Here is a 19,866-nt window from a genome sequence, read left to right as displayed (position 1 = left end):
CAAATAACTTTAGAGAAATGACTGGCACAGGGCTCTGCTCCTGCTGCAAGAAAGGTGGGGCCCATGAAAGAAATGGAGACAGCAGCAACCCATGGGCAATCAGGCTGTGTTTATGTGGGTAGAGGAGGGTGTCGTGTAGTTTGGACTTATATACAATACTCTCATTTATGTTTCAGTCTTTGTATGGCATCCAAAACAAGCTGTAAGAATCTAAGAGTTTTATATACTGGTGATGATACAGTTTTTAAAGCTAATTTTACAATAGATACCTTTTTCCCCCAACTCCTTTTTTTTCTAAACACAAAAAGTTTTTCTAAAGGCATTTCAAGTTCTCAAAATAATAGGCAAAGATGCAGCTGGACCAGAATTAGTTCTATATCTGTGACTTCTCAGTACATTTATGAGTACATCTTGACTTAACAGGAATAAGAAAATATTGTCACTGTCTCCTACAAAATCTAAAAAAGAAAACCAGGGAAAACAACCTTACAGATGCAAAGGTCAAAGTCACATATCCTTAGAGTAACTGTGTACTTTTTAAATCCTCTAAATTGACCTTTTGGGCTACTTCTAATCAGTTTCAAATCAAGGGCCAATGTTAAACAGATGATGCCACACCAGAACTGAAGTAGGAAAAACACATCCAGAAAACACATCAGTGAGACTGATTTATAGTTCTCAATAAAACATGCCAAAAATACCTTATGATTTATTTTTTTAAGCTGGAAAAAATGAAATACTCCATCTAAAGCGTTAACAGGAAAACAATGTCTCAATTCCAAAGACTAAATGTTAAACTTTTGAAAAAAGTGCTTGATTTAATATATTAATATTAATGAAATTTATGGGGAAAATGAAATGGAATTCAATTACAGATCAGTAAAGAAAACATTCTTTTGTTTATTGTCTGCCTGTGCTAAGAAGAATCAGTACCTATTGCTTATAAATCATTAAAGTAAAAATGCTCAATTAATCCTTATTTTTTATGTAAAGGTCTGACAGAAACTAGTCCTATCACTAGACCTTTGCTTCACAAATCGAAGCAATAATGGTTTCAGAAAGCAGTCACACTCTATGAGCAGACAATTGGAGAGATTTAGTAAATCCCACTTTATAGAGCAGAGACTAATCGGAAAACACAAGCCAGTCAAATGTTTCTTATGAACTGTTGACACTATATCAATGCTGAATCAATTGGTGGCATTTACTCTGAGTGACAGAAAAGAAATAAATATTTATATCACATAACCTATATCAATGAACCCAGGCAGAAAGCTATTTCTAACCTGTCAATATTTGATTATCTTGAAGAATCATGTCCCTTTCTTTTAATGATTAATATGAATTCCTTATTAAATCTAAGTGGAGGCTAGTGGAAAGGCAAATCATTATTAATGCTTTGATAAACCACTGAAATAAAAAACTATGCTCAAGTGTTAAAGTATCGTTAAATGTGACTCACATCTTCCATATCAAGTGGTGTCAGTGTGCAGCCCAGAAATGTATTGATGCCCACACTGTGTATATTACCTCACCACAATGGAATCTCACTCACTCTTTAGTTACCCTACAGCACCAAGGAATTGAGGAATTAGCAGGAGGTATTCTGAAAGCTTCCAAAAGTGGGTTTTTTGTTTTTTGGGTTTTTTTTTAAGTCAAAGTAAATATAGAGAAAGCTAATCCTTAAAAGAAAGAAAATGTCATACTGTTTAATGTGGGGTTATCACATTCCCAAAGGAAAGCAATAAACCATCTTTAAGTGTCAAAAATCATTGCTATGACAATCACAATCTCCCACAATAGAGAACCTCCTAACTGAGACCACTAAAACATATATGATACTAGGTTTGTTGTCAAAACATTAGGAACATTTCAGAATGCTTATTTTTTGAAGTGAAAATAAACTGTTTTTCTTTTTTCTTTTTTTTCACTCTGTTGCCTGGGCTAGAATGTAGTGGCGTCATCATAGCTCACTCCTGGGCCCAAGTGATCCTCCTGCCTCATTCTCCCAAGTAGCTGAGACTATAGGCACGTGCCACCACACCTGGCTAAATTTTTTTTTTTTTTTTTTGTAGAGACAGAGTCTCGCTATGTTACTCGGGCTGGTCTCAAACTCCTGGCCTGAAGTAATCCTCCTGCCTCGGTCTCCCAAAGTGCCAGGATTATAGGCCTGAGCCACCGCGCCCAACCTTGTTTTTCATTTTTGAAAGAGGAATCTATGACAGGTTATTTTCCATTGCCTGGGCTGAACAAATGTAGTTAAAGCTTCTTAATTTATGTCAATTTTGAAATATATTTTCCAGCTGAAGAACACAAGTGACTTGTACATAAATTACAATTAGTAACTAGAATTCAAGCATGTTGAAGATACATAAATATCCTGGGCTCACTATTTCTGCTTGTAGTCAGATTTTGTTTATACCGGTTCTGAACACACATAGGATACTGGGGTGATATAGACACGGACCTCAATCTAAACAAATCTTTGGCTGCTTAATGTTAAAAGTATTAGATAAATAGCATCTAAAATTTAGACACTGTCACGATTATACACACAACACTAGATTCTCCTTAACTGTATACAGAATATTTAAGGACTAGAATTCACACACTGGATGATGATCAAATGTCAGAACCAGATCAACTTAATTTTTTCTAACTGCATTCAAGGAATTATGTGCTAAATAAGTAAGGCTTTTAGAAGCACTACCATACAATCACCATCTTAAGGCACATACATCTATTAGGCCACAACGTTACAGGTGATATTAAAGGACAGGCATGAGGACCTGGCTTTGTTTTCTTGACATGCTCCACTACAAGTACTTGATTCATGAAATGCCAATGAGGCTTGGAGAGGTCAGCGTGTGAAGGCACTGAATAAGCATCTGAGATAATTAAGATTTCAGGCTTCGAAACATGGACGGGAAGTGAACAGCAGTTAAGAAAATCAATAAGAGTCTTTTATTTGCGGTGACACAGATGTCTCAGTCAATAGAGCCTAATAGGCAGGCTTGATCGCAATGGACAGGCGCCTGCCTCCAAGGCTATCAAAGGGCTTCCACTATAACAAACATTAAAACGCATTTATGTTGCTATTGAAGAATCGAGGACCCTGTAGGTAGCTTAATTTACCAGTGTATGTTTAAAAGCACTATACTATTTCAGAAGTGTCCATTTACTTGAATCAAAATTAGTGAGAAATAACTGGCCTGCAGGCCCGTTTGTCCCTCACTGACGGGGTTAGGTCATTCAGCTTTAGATGGCCAGTCGACTAGGCAAACCAAGGTCTCCTGAAGGCCAGGAATTTTAAATGCCAAAGGTCTGCTGTCACTCTGTTCTCCTAAAAAGCCAGTGTTAGTTTCAGAACAAAAGAAGGAGCTAAGGTAATAAAGTAACAGTTTTTCCTTTTCTCCCCAAAGATAATGAAAGAAACCGTCACCTCAGAATGCAGGGCCATTTCAACAACCCATGGGTTGACACACTTGTTCAGAACTGATTAACTTTTTTAAAACTGAGATGGCAGCAGGGTGTGTGCACGGTACTTCAATCTGCTGGGAGTGAAACCCATTAGCACAGTTTGAAAAACGTGCTGCAAATTGTTCTGCCAATCAAATTAAGCCATGTTACTCATTTATGACAAGAAGAAATTCACATACTTTTTAAGTGTTTAATAAGTTTATGAATACAAACACTGGAGAGTAATAAGTCACTACTATGTGAAAATATTAAAATGTAGTAATACCTACCTGGCCATTGGCTAGTATCTTTTTCAGTTCAGCAGAAGATTTCTTTAGGCTGAAAAGGAAAGACATAATTTATAGTGGCAAGATCAACACCTGTGAATACCATCAAAATTCCAGACTAAAATACACCTTTGCTTATTTTTTTCCTCGCCCTCCACCCCACCTTTGGTTTTAGGTGTAGGCACTAACTATACTCTTTGCATCCTTCTCCCTGTATAAAATTTTTTCAAAAGTAACTGGCCACATGCTAAAGGTATCAATGAAGAGACTAAAACCCCATTAGTAATCTAAAGCAATAAAAAGGCCTGCAGTCAAAATGAAGCTACAATATTTTATGGACTACTTCAGTGACTTTTTTAGTTCTGCTGCCTCTGGGTGGCCTTTCAGTGGCAATTTTACATGGACATTCTCACCTGCTAAGCACAAAGTATTTAACAACCCACTCAGAATATTTACAGCAAACAAAGATTATAGAACTTCAAAAGATTAAAATACATGGTTTAAGTCCTTACTACAGTTAAGAACTATAATTCAGCTTCCTAGGAAGCAAATGTGTAGTAAAAATAAATCCTGGTACTCACTAGCTGTGTGATTTGGGACAAGTTACTCATTCTCTCTCAACCTCGATTTCCTCTTTATAAAAAATGGGAAAATAACAACTAGAGGGTAACCAAGAAAATTAAATATTACAAAACATCTAGCATTTTCTTGTACATAGTATGTTTTTATTAATAAAATTAATAAATTTCAGCTGCATTCTCCTTCCTTTCCTATAGGTAGTCAGTTTCGAGAGTTATTTAAGGAATATTAAAATGTTCCTGGATGATATGGCTATGTTAACATTTATATGGATAAGTTTAGTGAAAGTCCTTCTTAAAGAAAGAGGGGTGGGCCAAGGGGAGCTCTGAACTCCTTCCAGCTTTAGAATGAGCTATGTCTGCAAATATCTTCCTGGCCAGTAGAGTGGCATATGAAATAGCACCTTCCTCCAGCACTGTTCTATTTCAAATTTAAAGCTTGTTAACTCTATTCTTGATCTATCCACTCTAACCTTCTGCCTATATACCAGGTTAACTCTCTCCCCTGTGCTAGTTATCAGTATAGAAGTCTTTCTTCCCACCATACCCTCCCTCAAGACCGGGAGCTCCCTCAGAACACAGACAAAATCTTACCTATTCTATCTATTCCATTCCCTTCTCACTCTTGAACTTAGCCCAGTGACTTAGCATGTGCTAAGTGTTTGATAAATGGTGGTCGTTGCTCCTGTTGTTTATCATATTGTGGGAGTAGCAGTAGTAAGCCAGCAAGACATAAAGACCATAAATGTATCAGAAAGCAAAAGGACTCATGACCTAATATGAAATACACACACACACACACACACACACACTCCATTTGGTACCTTTAATAGGTTACATTTGAGAAAATCTCAGACTTTTAAGTTTGACCACACTTACCATTTCAAGTTGTTATTCTTCTTCTTTCTAAATACATCTTAAACTTTTGCTATGGTCAAACGCAAACTATGGAGCCTCGGTCCCTACTTTCCTAGATTTTATAAAATATGTCCTCACTCAAGGGTTCTAGATTTTAATAATGTCCTACAAAGTCTAAGAATCCATGCACTGAAGTGGAAGTTAAGAATTTTGTAGAATGGAACAAAAGCTGATAAACTGCCTATAATCAGTCCAGTTAACAAAATAATAATAGCAGCTACCATTTATCAAGTGACAACCATGTGCCAGGCACTGTGCTAAATGCCATTACTTATCCTAATTTAATCCTCACAATAACTACACCCTTAGAGTATAGTTATTATCCCTAATTTATAGATAAAACTAAGGTACATACCTTGCTCAAAGTCATTCTTTCTCTCTCTCTCTCTCTCTCTCTCTCTCACACACACACACACACACACACACATATACACACACACACTTTTTTCTAGGAAACATTTAGATCCTAGTACTCCTATAAATGAATCCCAATTTGAGAGTTCCAATTATTGTAAAGACAAAAATAACCAAACAAAGCCCAGGCAACATTTCTTCACAGATATTCCATTATGTTATAAACTTGAAATAATAACATTTTGATTCATTGCATTTGCAAAACACCTTTCATCCAAGAAACAAAACATGATTCCTTAATATAGTTTCATCAATCTTCCTAACACCAGAGGTAGTTAGATGGAAAGTTTAATCATCCTAATTTTACAGAAGGAGAAAGTCAAGTTGTTTAGGAAAGGCCCTGCCTTGACAGTGGGACTTGAATTCAGTAATTATGGCCTAGGAAAACCATGTGGATTAGCTCAGTTTAATAAACATTCATTCATCTAAGGCAAAACACAACTCATGCTTTCATAATAAGAGAGGAAAATACTGATTTCATTCATTATGCTAATATCTGACTACCAACTTGGTCTAACAAAAAAAAAAAACATTCTGTATCCTGGCAATTTCTTTGTAACTCAGTTTACTCAGTATTTCATTTATCTGTATGGTCATAGTGACCTGAGCTATCTAAAAATCACTTTCAAAAACATTTTAAAATTTAAATGTGATACAGTTGTAATCTGAGTATGATACCTGAAGAGGGACACTGAGATATCCAAGGAAGAGTAAAAGGGTAAGGAGACTAGAAATAATGTCATGTCAGTGAAGATGAATGAGTTAGGAGAGAATTTAATCCAGAGATAAGATTTAAAGAGTATGTAAGTGTATTCATTCATTCATTCCTTCATGACTGACTATCACCTATGTGCTGAACATCATGCTAGGAATTGGGACTTCGACAAAAAATACACCACGGTCACTGCCCTCAAAGAGTATAGAATCTATTGGGGGACAGAGGTGATTACAATACGATATGCTCACTGCTACAATAAAGGGAAGCATGGGATGATTATTGGAATTCCAAGAAGAAAAACCTGGTATAGACAGGGAGGTGGGTAGTAATTAGGGACAGTTTTCATCAGAAGATAATTTGGTCATCAAAGATGACCAAGAAGAGCCAGACTGAAGGTGAAGGTGGGGATTAGAAGAGGAGGAAAACAGGAAAGAGGCAGCAGCACATGTGCAGGCCCACTAGTGAGAGGAAAGTGATACATTCAGGGCACCATGTATTCATCAGCAAAACTAGAATTTCAGATGGGAAGGGGCAAAGTGGCAGGCCAGCAAGCTGGAGTGGGCAGAGCACCCACACGTGAAAGGCCACGGCTCACCTGCTGTGGAGGTTGCACTTTATCCTGATGGTGTGAAGAGCAATAAAGAGTTTTTAAGCAGGGAATGATGGCTCAGAACTGTGCATTAGCAAGATTACTCCAGCTACAGCAGGGAGGAGGGACTGAAATGGGGCAAGACTGGAGGGAGGAAGCTATTAGGAGGCTGTGGTAGTGTTCTGGACAGTCTGAACCACCTGCACAGCAACACCGCTGGAAAGCAGATAGACTGAGAGCTACTCAGAAGATAGAACCCACAACTGCAAGGATGGGGGCTGAGGAAGGCCTAGGAGCAGTGACAGAGGACTGGCAGGTTATCTGGAGACAGGAAATCTAGGAGAAGTAGTATGTTTGGAGCAAAGATGACTGGAAGAGCTATTACCTGGAACAGCCACATTCTAAGGACTAAACTGAATTATCAGGAGTGGGTGCTAAAGGGAGACAAATCCCAGCTCACAAAGAAGAGCTTGCTAAGATATAGCTAAAGGAAAATGGAGAGAGCTGCCTTGAACAATAAAGTGCATTCCTCCCACAGAGATCCTCAGGAACAGTCTGCATTACTATTTGGCAAGGACTGGGGAATCACGCACCAAAGGAGGGCAGGATTAACTCAGTGTTTCTCCTACTCATTCTCCACCCCACAGGCAGAGGATCTGTTAAAAACATAGAGCCCACCATGGCACTTGCCTGCAGAAAACCCTCTAATGGCTCACCAGTGCACTGAGAGGAAAATTCAAATGCTAAAGGGCCTGAGAGGCCCTGCATAATCTGACTCTTGTCTACTTCCTTATGTCCTGTCACTTCTATTGCTCTTCCTCTTCCTCCCATAGCCCTGCCCCACCTCAGGACCCATGTCTGGGCTCCAGCCAAACTGGCCTACTTACAAACATGCTAAGCTCCTTTCTCACCTCAGGTCCTTCACCTACACTCCTCCCTCTGTCTGAAATGCCCTTCTCTGCTGCTTGATGTGAGTAGGTCCTTCTCTTCCTTCAGGTCTAGACGGAAACATCACTCTCCCTGGAGAGCCTTCCCTGAGGACCCAATCTAAATCTAAACATATTCCTGTGCAGTGTCTGCTCTCTTCACATCCTGCTTGTCCCCTTCATGACACTAAATATAAAGTGTAATTATTTGCATAGTTTTTTTATCTGTACACCCATTAGATGGTGAGCTTCAGAAGACAAGGATCACGCTGCATTTCTATTGTGTAGGACAGTACCTAATAAACAGGAGGCACTCAATAAATACCTGTTGATTAGTTACCAATCTGGGGCATAGAACATGGCCAAACTAGGGTGGCATATTAAAATCACCTGTAGGACTTTTTCAAATTACATTCCTCTCATAACAAAAATCACTCCTGGAGCAAACTATCATTATTATTTGGGAGGATGTAATATCCCTAAGGGAAGTTACCACTGACAAAAGGCTGAGAACCACTGATCATCAGATGGTTTCAGAACCTCTGCCCAACCTAATAACTTTGTAATACTCTGTGAATATACAATTTTTGAATAACAAAGCTAATTCACTCATGTTATTAAAAACCAAATCTGGGAGAATTACCTTCTCTGTCTTGCCATTTTTTCAACTCAATTCTGCTTTTTATACCATGATGAAATTTGACTTAGAACACCTGGGAAAGTCCTTGTTCTTCCTCTGGGGTCATAATCTATAAATAACACTTGTTCTGGAAATAGTGGTAATGATGAAATGCCCTGCCTTCTTCAAACTGAGTATAACAAGTTACCCTCAGGCCCAATGCCTCTACTGTGCTGGGCCATGGCTCACGTGCGCAACACGCATGGAGAGAGAAGCTGCGAAGTACCACCTGGCAGGGCCAAGCCCTTTGTTGAGAACATCTATCCCTCATCACCACAAGGTAGATGATCCACCGGCAAATCACTAGACCAACTGTATTTTAAGACAGAATAAATTATTTAAAAAGGAAACATACCTTAAGAGCAGTATGTTCACAGCAGGAAAGCTGGTGGGTAGATACACTGACATCATAATAACGCAATCGGGGAAGTGACTTTGGGGAAGAGGCATGAAAGTAAGGAAAGAGTCAGAACAGACTTTGGCCTGTTGGCCAAAAACCAAGACTGTGGGTTAAGAGGGGTGGGAGAGATTTTGATGGTAAAGTAGAAGCCTGAACTACATCTCAGCCGATATAGGGTATCACTTTATAAATATTGGCTAAAGTCCTAAACCGAGAAAAAAATTGGCTGAAGCCCTAAACCCAGAAAAACCTCAACATAAAATGGAAGGGCTTTCTCAAAGACACCAATGAGCAACATGGTGGTCAATTTCAATTTTGCCACTTTACTTATTCCCTGTCTCTTTCTGGTGAAGATGCCAGTGGATGATGACGCTGTCAAAAGATGGGCAAGCAAAAAAAAGAAAAAAAAAGCATTTTGCAATTGACAAAACAGACCATCAAGGCAGGAAATAGTCAAAGCCAAAGCACTGAATTTTCTATGTGATCTGGAGAATAAAGGAGAACCACGCCACAGACCAAATTAATACTTTAACATCTCTAATTTCATCTTTCTATATAAAGTCCTTTCTCTTTGGTCAATATATAGCTAGGATGACCTGGTCAAATTTCTTTTTAGCCACATACACACTTTTTTGGTCTTATAAAAAAGAAATGTCATCCCACAAGCCTCTTCCTCACCACCCCACCCCCAACTCTGTAGATAATTACACCAGGGGCACACTTCACTTGTTTGTTCTCACCTATTGCTTGGAAGTGAATCTGAGACTGCTGGGCTGCTGTGTTGAGAGGGTCCAGCCCGGGTATTCACCTATAAGTAAAGAAAGAATCTTGATCAGTCTTGTGTTCTGAGGACACAGTTCTAATTAACCTATAATTTGCCACAAATTTCACATTTCACTATGGAGGTTAATTAGCTTGTTGCTAGACAGACCCACAGTTAGAGTCTATTCAGCATATAGGTTACAGAACCATACAACCTGTATATTACATAATACTCTATTCCTGTCATTATTCAAATAGTTAGTGCTGGAAAAAGGAAAGATAAACAAGGAAAAAATTCATTTCACTGTCTAGAACACATACAAAAACGGTATGTTCGAAAAAGTACATTAAGAATATATCCAGGAGTTAGTAGTGAACCACAGGTTATCATATCCTGCCATCTCTACAACCAAGCAGAACACTGTACCTACAATATGTCCCAAAAGCCTCCAGATGAAGGAAAAATTTTATAAAATTTTGTAATGAATATTTTGTCAATAAAGGTACATTTAGCTATAATTTCCCATTTTCCCTATGGTGACTTTTGGGACACCCTGTAGAATGTTGCTTATTCACTAAAAAATGAGATCCAAATGATCAACTATAAAATATTTGAACCTAATATCAAAGCCCGCTTTTCTTTCAGAGATGAAGCCCTAAGCAGAAATCCAGAATTCAAAATACACAGAACAATAAAAAGACATTAACTAGATATATGTTTCTAGCATAAATATGTAAAAAAGAAGAGGGGGGTAGTCCAAGTGCAATATGCCTATGTGCTTAATCACTGAAATGAAGTCTATATTCTCACTCAAACAAATCTTTGTGGAGACCAGTACCCATGATCATACTGAAGAAACTGACCAATAAAATAATTTTAAGTAATTAAAAATACAGCATCAAAACCCCAGTATCCAAATATATACACATATTGAGCAAATACTACAGATGAATCCCTCTCCACTTCCCATTAAAAAAAAAAAAAAAAGGATCGCTTGTCAGAGCTTGAGAAAGTGCAGTTTTATTTGACATTTCAATAAGTGGAACACAGCATTACAAATCCATCTAACTTTACTGAAACAATTATTGAAAATCGTACCTTCAGGCCATGTATGTTCCGTTCCCCAGGAGGCTTGCAGGCTGAAACAGTAATTGACTAAATTGTAGAACACATCAGGGCCATTTACAAATTTGCTCAAAATGAATCGTTTAAAAAGAAATGAGGGTGACACCAAAATTAGCAGAGAGAAATGATTGAAAAGTGGCTCCCAAGACCCAAAGTGGGAATTATGAACCAAGGTTTTAACTTGCAGGAGTGAGCATTTATAAATGCAAAGAGCTTTCTGACACCACCTCATATAAATTCCAATTTCTGCTTAAAACATATAAAAATCAAGTTAACTGAGCTAAAATGATTAGATTTCTTTCATAATTCAAATTTCTGCAATCTGTCCTCACTCTATTACATTGTGTATCAGCTATCACTTAAACTACTTTGAAAATAGCTAAGGTTTTTTGAGGGGGAGTGGGGTGGAAGAGGGATGTTTTAATGCCAAAAAGATTGCTTGAGATTCTAAGATGAAATATTGAAGTCTGAATACTAGTTTGCATAGCCATAAGCACACAAATTTATTAAAATACAAATATATAACTAATTTTAGTATGTCTTACAAATCTTAGCATCTGCTAATATTTAGTTCTAAAGATAAAGTAGTGCCAGGAAAAATAATGTTAACTTCCTGACACCATCTCAAGTTACAGATTAGTACTTTCCAAATTTAGCAAATGCCTCTTCATCAAATGTTAAAAATACAAAAGCCTCCTGCCCATACTACAGACTGCTTCCATTTGAAAACTATAGTGCCCTACAAATTGTATGTTAAGGAGCCATCAGTTTTGATTGATTATTTGGGGAAGGATGAATCTGATTTTTTTTGCTCCTCTTTCAAATATACATGTATTCTTCCTCTGTTTCTGATAAGAAATAGAGCTGTTTAATAAGATGATGTGGGTAATAATTACAAAGCACATCAGTTGCTTTCATTTTGTATATTTCAAATATATTCAAATTTATTATGTTATTTTCCTAGAAAATATACCTACACCTTAATAAAGGGTTTTTACTTGTCTTTTTAAAACACATTAAAATTAAGACTCCAGGCCAGGCACGGTGGCTCACACCTGTAATCCTAGCACTCTGGAAGGCTGAGGTGGGAGGATCACTTAAGCTCAGGAGTTTGAGATCGGCCCGAACAAGTGTGAGACCCTGTCTCTATAAAAAATAGAAAAATTAACCAGGTGTGGTGGCTCGCACCTGTAGGCCCAGCTACTTGGGAGGCTGAGGCAGGAGAATTGCTTGAGCCCAGGAATTTGAGACTGCAGTGAGCTATGATGATACCACTGCACTCTAGTCAGGGCAAAAGTGAGACTCTGTCTCTAATAATGATAATAATAATAATCATCATCATCCAAATCTTTCCTTAAAATGGAAATTAACTTTTTGAACAAAATAACAGTCACATATACTTGATGCCTGGTCCTTGAGGGACTATCAACACTTCCTAAAACAACACTTTAAAATATTCCCATAGTACTAACCACCGCACTCATAAACTTCACCTAAGGAAAGTAGCTAACCAAGGAATCAGAGACGAGCATAAACTCTTTAACTTTAACATCTGCCTCACTCTTCAATTGGCTTCTCAAATCTTTATAACTGGAAATCTAAACAGTATTCAAAAACCCAATAACTTCATATTTCCTAAAGTTATAAAATCAGAAGTCATTATAAAGCTAGTAAATTTTCATATTTATTATTTAACATATCTTTTAACAACAGAGAGGACTTAGCCACAGCTGGGAGTTACTATCCAAGGTAACGTGCTACTTTGAATGAGGAAAACGTATGTTATTAAAACAGAATCATTTTCTCCCATCCTTCCTACTTGTTCATTCTAAAGATTCTTCTTTACATGGGGCCTGACCAAGAAATCTAAGATCTGAAGGCCTCTAACTAGGAAGGCCCAGGTACCAAATATGTCTGTACCCCAACTGTATAAATTTGTATAATCTCACTTATCTTCATATGATAAGATGTACATTCAATGTAGTTAGGTAGCAAAAAGGAGAAGACCACAAAAAACTAGAAAGAATTGTACCACAGCATACAAAAAATCACAAAGATAGGAAGACTGAGTCTTTCATGTTCTGAAATTTTTAAAATTTGACTTGGAAAGACTATATTTAATAATTTATTGTAACTTAGTAGGTTTTGTGCTAGGACTACATGTGACACTACCATCTCATACATTTTCTTCTTTTAATTATCAGCTCCCCATAATAAACGCTTCTCCCTGTCCCTATTCCAAGCCCTCCAAACCACCCCATGCATATTTTACTAATATTTTAATTTATATACCCTTCCACTTTAAGCAAATTATAATTTAAGTGAAATTCTTACTCTAAGGGATATTAACAACTTATAAGCTATGTGACTCTGAAGTTACTTAACCTCTTTGAACCTCAATATTCTTATCTAAGAAATGGAAGCAATAATACCTAATAGCCAGAACTGTTGGGAGGATTAGAAATGATGACACATACAGCAATATTAGTGCCTGAACTGAGCAGATGTCTAAAAATGGTTTTGTTATTATCACAGAGGAAGCACAATGGTATGGACAGTGAGTATGACAGGGACTGTTCACAAAATGAAAGAAAACAAACAGAACTTGAAAAGATTGCAGATGAAGAGAAGTAAATATTTTATTAAAAAGAAAAATGAAGACCCACAACAATGGAACTATAATTCCCCAGGATACTGCACTAAGGTTTGCTACAACAGAGCTATAATGCTATCAAGTAGGGAAGAAATTAATGGAAATTTTCAGCTTGTAAAAACTATTCCTTGCAGAAAAACAATTCTGAAACATGCCTAAGTTCTCCAGTCATTGCAATAGTAAAAAAAAAAAAAAAAAATGTGCATCCTTGCTATTGGCCTAATACACGGAAATGGCAACATTTCTTTCTCTTTTTCTCTTTCTTTTTTTTTTTTCTTCCTGTTTCGGTATTAGTCTTCAAGTACAATATAATTGGATAAATCATAATCCTTGTTTTGGACTATCATTGGTCCTAAATTGCCCAACTTTACTTATTTAGCATTTTAATAAGTTATTAATAATGTAATAAGCACTCCCAATTCTGCTGCCCACACATATGCTAGAAGAGCAATATTACTCTTGAACCCATATCTTGTGGGGTTGGCCAAGCCAGCTGCCTTTGGAGACTTTATTAGTGCAAGTAGGAGCCTACTGGTTAATTGAGCCATTCAAACTTCAAAGTTACAGGTAATGAAAGTCTAGAATGTTTAATTGGAAAACTCATACCATGATTATTTGTACAGTATCAGTTAACGAAGGTAAGTTTAACTTTTAATTATTTCAATTAAGTTATTTCTAGAAGGGTTACTTAGAGAATTTCCTTATCTGTTCCATTAGTTAGAAAACATGGATTCCAAGTGGGGCAATGTATAATGGGTGAAAGACTTAATGGTTTATATAATTAACTGTTCTTTTTCACCATTATTCAAATTTTAAGGGAACGTTTATACGCAGTTGAACAATCATATCTACAAGGCTAGTACTGCCAAACCTAAAAGGAAAAAAGAAAATTATTTGACCAGGTGATTCACCAAGATGAGCTCACATTTTTGAAGACTTAACAATAAAATTTCCATTTATGAGGATTTTCTGTTATTTAGAAAATAGCTCCTCAAAAAATGAAGCACTGAACATTTCACCAAAATTTCTTTCCTAAAACCCATCAGTAATCTTAGCTTCTGTACTAGCTGAAAGCTTTCTCCTCAATAGCAGCTTTGGCTACCATCATGAGCCAAAATTTATAAATATCCAGAATTAAAGTCATTCATTTGCCTTGGTTTAGAAACCATGTGGGCCCCCAAAGTGTTCTTTAAGCTAATGTAAGTATGTACTTCAAAAACAAAAAACAATCTAGTTAGTTTAATTTACTCTAGTAAATTAGATATTTTATCTGCCATAACTATAATATAGCTTGCAATCCCCATGATAATGAATACTTCTTTTGGTTTTTCAAATTAAGATCTAAACATCATGTTATGTGCATTTAAACCTTTGGAAAACATAACTGTTGATGAAACAGTTTACTGAAATAATCATTGTTGATTAGAATTTGCTCAACATTACCTCTTGGAAATATCTGCAGAGGCTCTATTAACTGTCCATTTACTTGCTGTTCCATTACTGTGGAATAATACTGCAAAGAGATTATAGAAATAGATTACTCAGTAATATATGAATACTGGAATAGACATTCATGGGTTGTTTAATTCATAGTACTTTTGTAAATTACTGATCTACACATATCAGCCTCGAGAATACTTTTCCCCTATTAGCACATCAAAATGACTACTGTGAATATTCAGGATTAAAAGTCCAGTACAGTGTTACCCTTCACACTGCCAATTATCTTTAAAAGTGTTGATTAAGATTTTATATTAGTTTTTGATTTAAGAAATTTTTTAAATAAGTATTTAAAATGACACATAAAACATTTTAGTAGAAATTTCTCAAATTGCCTCTTGTTCTTTTCCCCTGAATTTTGCAAAGTAAAGTGGAGAAGCTTCACAATGGTTTTGGACCTACATACCACTTAATCAAATATTATTAACATTTGTCTATAAAATGCATAAATAATGGAAATCTAAATCAGAGAGACTGTGGAACCAGGAAACAAGATATGACCCCCCTCCAAAGATGACAGAATTAATATGATAAAAAGGTAGCCTAGCTTCAAGCAAATATACCTGTTATGCTTTAGGCTTATAAATACTTTAGTATGGATCAAATTTCACTGTAAAATTCTGGGCACAAAAAATAAAGTTCTAAATGAAAAAGCTTTCACACTCCTTCATGAACACAAATTACTACATAGGTTATACTATGGTCTGATTCCCATGTTCCTTAATATGCTAACTGGTAAGTATATGACCACCTAACTTAAGAGATGGCTTCTGCACTCTTGCTTTTTATAACGTTTGACACAACAAACCAATATTCTTGGTAGAAAAATACTAATGATGAAAAGTGCTGATTTTGTATTTTGAGGGGCTGTCAAAGAGCAGAACTCCCCTTTCATTCTTACTGTTTCTATATTAAAAACACATGTATATTATTTAACCACCACATTTTCAGGAAATTCCTCCTTGATTATCATTATTTGCTCACATTCTAAAAAAGTTTCTTTTTAGAAGATAACACATACATCTTCCCTATTACTTTTATGTACATTAAAATTATTATAAGACCAAAGCTTTTATTCTCCAATAAAGGGGAGCTATAAAATTCTATTATATATCATCTTGAAAATCACAAGTTAACAAGTCTAAGGCTCTTTGCCCCAACAACAAATAAAGTGAGAGTGGATTTTTTATAGTTATGGACTGATGTAAGTGTACCCTGCTCTCCAAAGGCTCTCAAACTGTAAAGGAAAGTGATCCTCTCCTTCTCTGGACCTAAAACTATATACATACAGCATAAACATGGGCAACACACTCTCTGGAATACATACTAAGGCAAATGTCTTTCATGAGATTCTGTTCCTTAAAACCACAGAAGTACAGCACTCGCCATTACTCAAACAGTGATGACAAGTAAATGAAATATCAATCATGTAGGCTGTCAACCTTTTGGGACAGCAATAACTGTTAACAAGTAGTCTGGAAAAATTGTCCAAAAATGACTTGTCCTCGGCACACAAGTATTTGAGGTTTCCATGGAAAATTAAGATGCCAGTGGCTATTTGAAACATTGCTCAGGTATTCTCTTTAATGGGAAATTTGCCGGTTATTGATCCACAGCATGTACCCCCTTGCTTCTGAAAGGCTGCAAGCAACTTTCCAATCAGTGGCTGTCAAAAAAATTACTGCCTTTTTGTACTGATACAAGACAACAGCAATGGTGGTGTTCTCCTATAGTTAATGCTTTTCTTTAATTAACTGCTATGTACAATAGGCTAGTAATTTCAGTTACTACTTCACCATAGTCCTAGAAATCAAGACAAATAAAATATCCTTATGCTTTATCTAACAAATTAATTATAGAGTTGTCTAAAACTGGCGCTTGGGGTCAAGTTTGAAAACAACCTCAAATGTAAAGGGTCAGAACAGGTGCAATGCATTTTTTCCCTACTATAAAACCTTGCATGCATGAAATTGACCTGTTTTCCAGTTTTATTTATTTACCTCACAAAATAAACAAAAAGTTTCTCTTTCATTTTAGGTTTGTGCCAAATCAACTGGCAAACTACATATATTTTTATAGTCATTGTGAAAAATTTTAAGCAATCCATAAATATCTCTTTGTACTATGATTAACGCAGTCACAGTAATGATATCAAGCATGCCACTTACCAGTGTCTCTAAAACAAGTAATTAGGTTTTGTGTTTCGTTTTTGACATTTCCTCCAAATCCAAGTATATTTATTTTCTCTTGCTGAAATAGTGAATTTGATCTGTGTTTGTATTAATAAGGAATGTTGTGTTCCACATAGCAAAGTAATTCACCATCAAGAACATGCTCCAAAGGGTGATAAACTCACAGTGTGGGCCCACTTTACACAACTGACCCCTGAGTCAGAGTGCTCAAACCTAGACGTCTCATCACTAGCCATCTCCTAGCACCTGACCTCAGTAAGGAAAGGCTCACTGGGCCTCACTTTACTCATTTGTAAAATGAAGATAGGATCCCCCAGAGCACAGCTATGAGACTCATGTTAGAAAACAGATATGACAGCAATTAATAAACTGCAAAGCAAATTGTTTTTAGATTTTGATCTTCTCTGTATCTTTTTAAATATATTCTTCTTTTAAAGGGATTCTCTCCAATTTCATTCTAAATAGTGATAAAATATAGATAACGATAACAAAGACTTCTACTAGACAAAAACAAAGAAGCAAACAAAAAACCCTATACCTAGTATACCAAGATACTTAACACGACTTGGACAGAAAAGTAACCAAGTGACCATCATACATTAATGAAACCATTACTTGAAGTTATCCAGATAACTTCTTTGTCTTTATCTCCATAATCCCATCCTGGCTTTTATTACCCCTAACACAAAGCTCTGCACACAGTAGGTGTTCAATAAATACTTACTGATTGAAATGGGGCTGAATTCTGATCCTGCCACTTGTCAACATGTACAGCCTTCAGGAAGTCATTTAACCTTTTAGAATATTAGTTTCCCCAAATGAGAGTAAAAATATCTACTCTGACTACTACATAGGATTACTGTGAGGCTCAAAAACTAAACTGCAGCAATAGAATTAGTGAAGGCACTTTGTAAACTGTAACACATTAGTTGAGAAATTAAAAAGTAAACCTACTAATACTGAAACAATACTAAGCACACCACTTTCTATCTTAGTAGAAATGTTCCAGTATTTTAAAACGTAAAAATAATTATGTATATGAAAGAGTACAAAATATTGTGCTCAAACTAATACATGAGCAGCAGTTATAAAATGTTTTCTGTTGCTATCCCTTGTATAATCTGTTACATGCAGTAATTGCAGCAATAATCAATAAGCTGAATAAAAGATTAATCAGTTTTGCAATTGCTAATGGAATCTCCAGTCCCAGACTCAGATTAGTTTCAGAGTCCCTCTGAGATGTTCTTCAAAATCCTTAAACAATTTTAATAAGGATATGACAAAGTTTAGCATAGTTATGAAAAAAATCCAATTAATTTGAAACAGAAGGCCAGATTCAACAAGGGGATAACAAGTACAATTTTTGGCTTTGTTTTCTTTGCAAGTTTATCAGTGTTCCTGTTTGTTATGAACCTAATTCTAATTCTAACAGCACAATTCAATCAATAATTATATATTTTTTTCTTCATGGAAATCTGCCATATAAAAAACGTCACAGTTTAATTTTACAAGAAACAAGTTCTCTATTGAGAGGGAAAAGAGAGAGAGACAGAGAAAAACAACCATCACTCATTGGATACCTATGTGTGTGAAGCTCAGTACTACATATTTATGTTTATTCATTTAATTTCTCACAACCCTATCCCATTCTCAAGTATCATCACCTCTATTTAACAGATGAAGCAAACGGTTTATCAGTAAAGAAAGAAAAATACTCCTTTCATTCTAGTCCATGCACTCAAAGCATAAAACGTATGCTTACTGTGTAGACCGCGTTACTGAGTAGACTACTGAGCTGGCAGAGAGCTCTGGCTTCTACACTCACACCCTGTGTGGGTCAGGCCATGTAACCTGATTGTTCACAGACTGGGGAAGCAGTACAAAGACATCTGTGCTGATGGGTGACCTCTGGCTCTTTCTTTGGCAGCCCTCCTGGTTTTCCCACCTCTCCAACCACTGCACTCAACTTCTTGTAAGTAGTTCTTTCCCTCTACCTCCTTTAAATGCTGGAGTTCCCCATGGTTTTTCATCAACCTTCTCTTCTCATTTTATACTCTCCTTAAGTTACTTTAGCTACTTCAAAGGTTTCAATTACCAGAGGAGTCACTGAGACTAATTAGGAGCTGATGAATCACAAATCTTTATTTCCAGCCCAGATTTGTCTCCTAAGACTCAGAACATATCCAATTGGTTGTCCAGAGCCTCCTCCAATTCAACAGGTCCAACACTGAATTCTCTACCTCTCCATCCCTCCTTCATACCCTAGAGCTGTCTTCTGCTGCCTGGGTTTACTATCTCAGGAAATGCCACAACTATGATCCAGTTTCCCAAACCAGAAATCTGGAAGTAATCCAGACCATCTCTCTTTCCCTCTTCCCCACATTTAATTACCAGGTTTTATTAACTTGACATCCTCTCCACTTCTCAAATCTGTTAACTTCTCACCAGCCCTATGACCACCACTGTCTTTCACATGGAAAGCCCCCTAAATGGCTTCAGAAATTTTCTCCCCCAAGCCACCCTCCAGAGATATGAGATGTGATCATGTCACTTCCCTGTTCCCTTGAGCTAATGGCCTCCATGACCTAGCCTATCTTCCACCCTCATCCCAGACCCTCCCTCTCCCACTGTCCATAAAGACTGAATCAGAGGGAGTGCCTCCTGA

The 19,866-nt window shown here is 36.6% G+C and overlaps 1 protein-coding gene across 4 annotated transcripts in view; it reads right to left on the bottom strand.

The window, feature by feature from the left end:
- Positions 1 to 19,866, bottom strand: part of MAP2K5 (mitogen-activated protein kinase kinase 5) — a 243,271-nt gene that overhangs the window by 193,315 nt on the left and 30,090 nt on the right. For all 4 annotated transcript variants that reach the window (XM_045541676.1, XM_045541664.1, XM_045541653.1 and 1 more), the window contains exons 4-7: positions 14,953 to 15,022; positions 10,830 to 10,870; positions 9,709 to 9,776; positions 3,750 to 3,798 (exon numbers count right to left, since the gene is read on the bottom strand). In XM_045541676.1, coding sequence (XP_045397632.1) covers positions 3,750 to 3,798; positions 9,709 to 9,776; positions 10,830 to 10,870; positions 14,953 to 15,022 — 228 coding nt within the window. The remainder of the gene's footprint in view (positions 1 to 3,749; positions 3,799 to 9,708; positions 9,777 to 10,829; positions 10,871 to 14,952; positions 15,023 to 19,866) is intronic.

Source organism: Lemur catta, chromosome 1, assembly GCF_020740605.2.
Source record: "Lemur catta isolate mLemCat1 chromosome 1, mLemCat1.pri, whole genome shotgun sequence".
NCBI lineage: Eukaryota > Metazoa > Chordata > Mammalia > Primates > Lemuridae > Lemur > Lemur catta.
The sequence above is the reverse complement of the archived record's forward strand: the minus strand, read 5'-3'. Positions and strand labels throughout refer to the sequence as shown.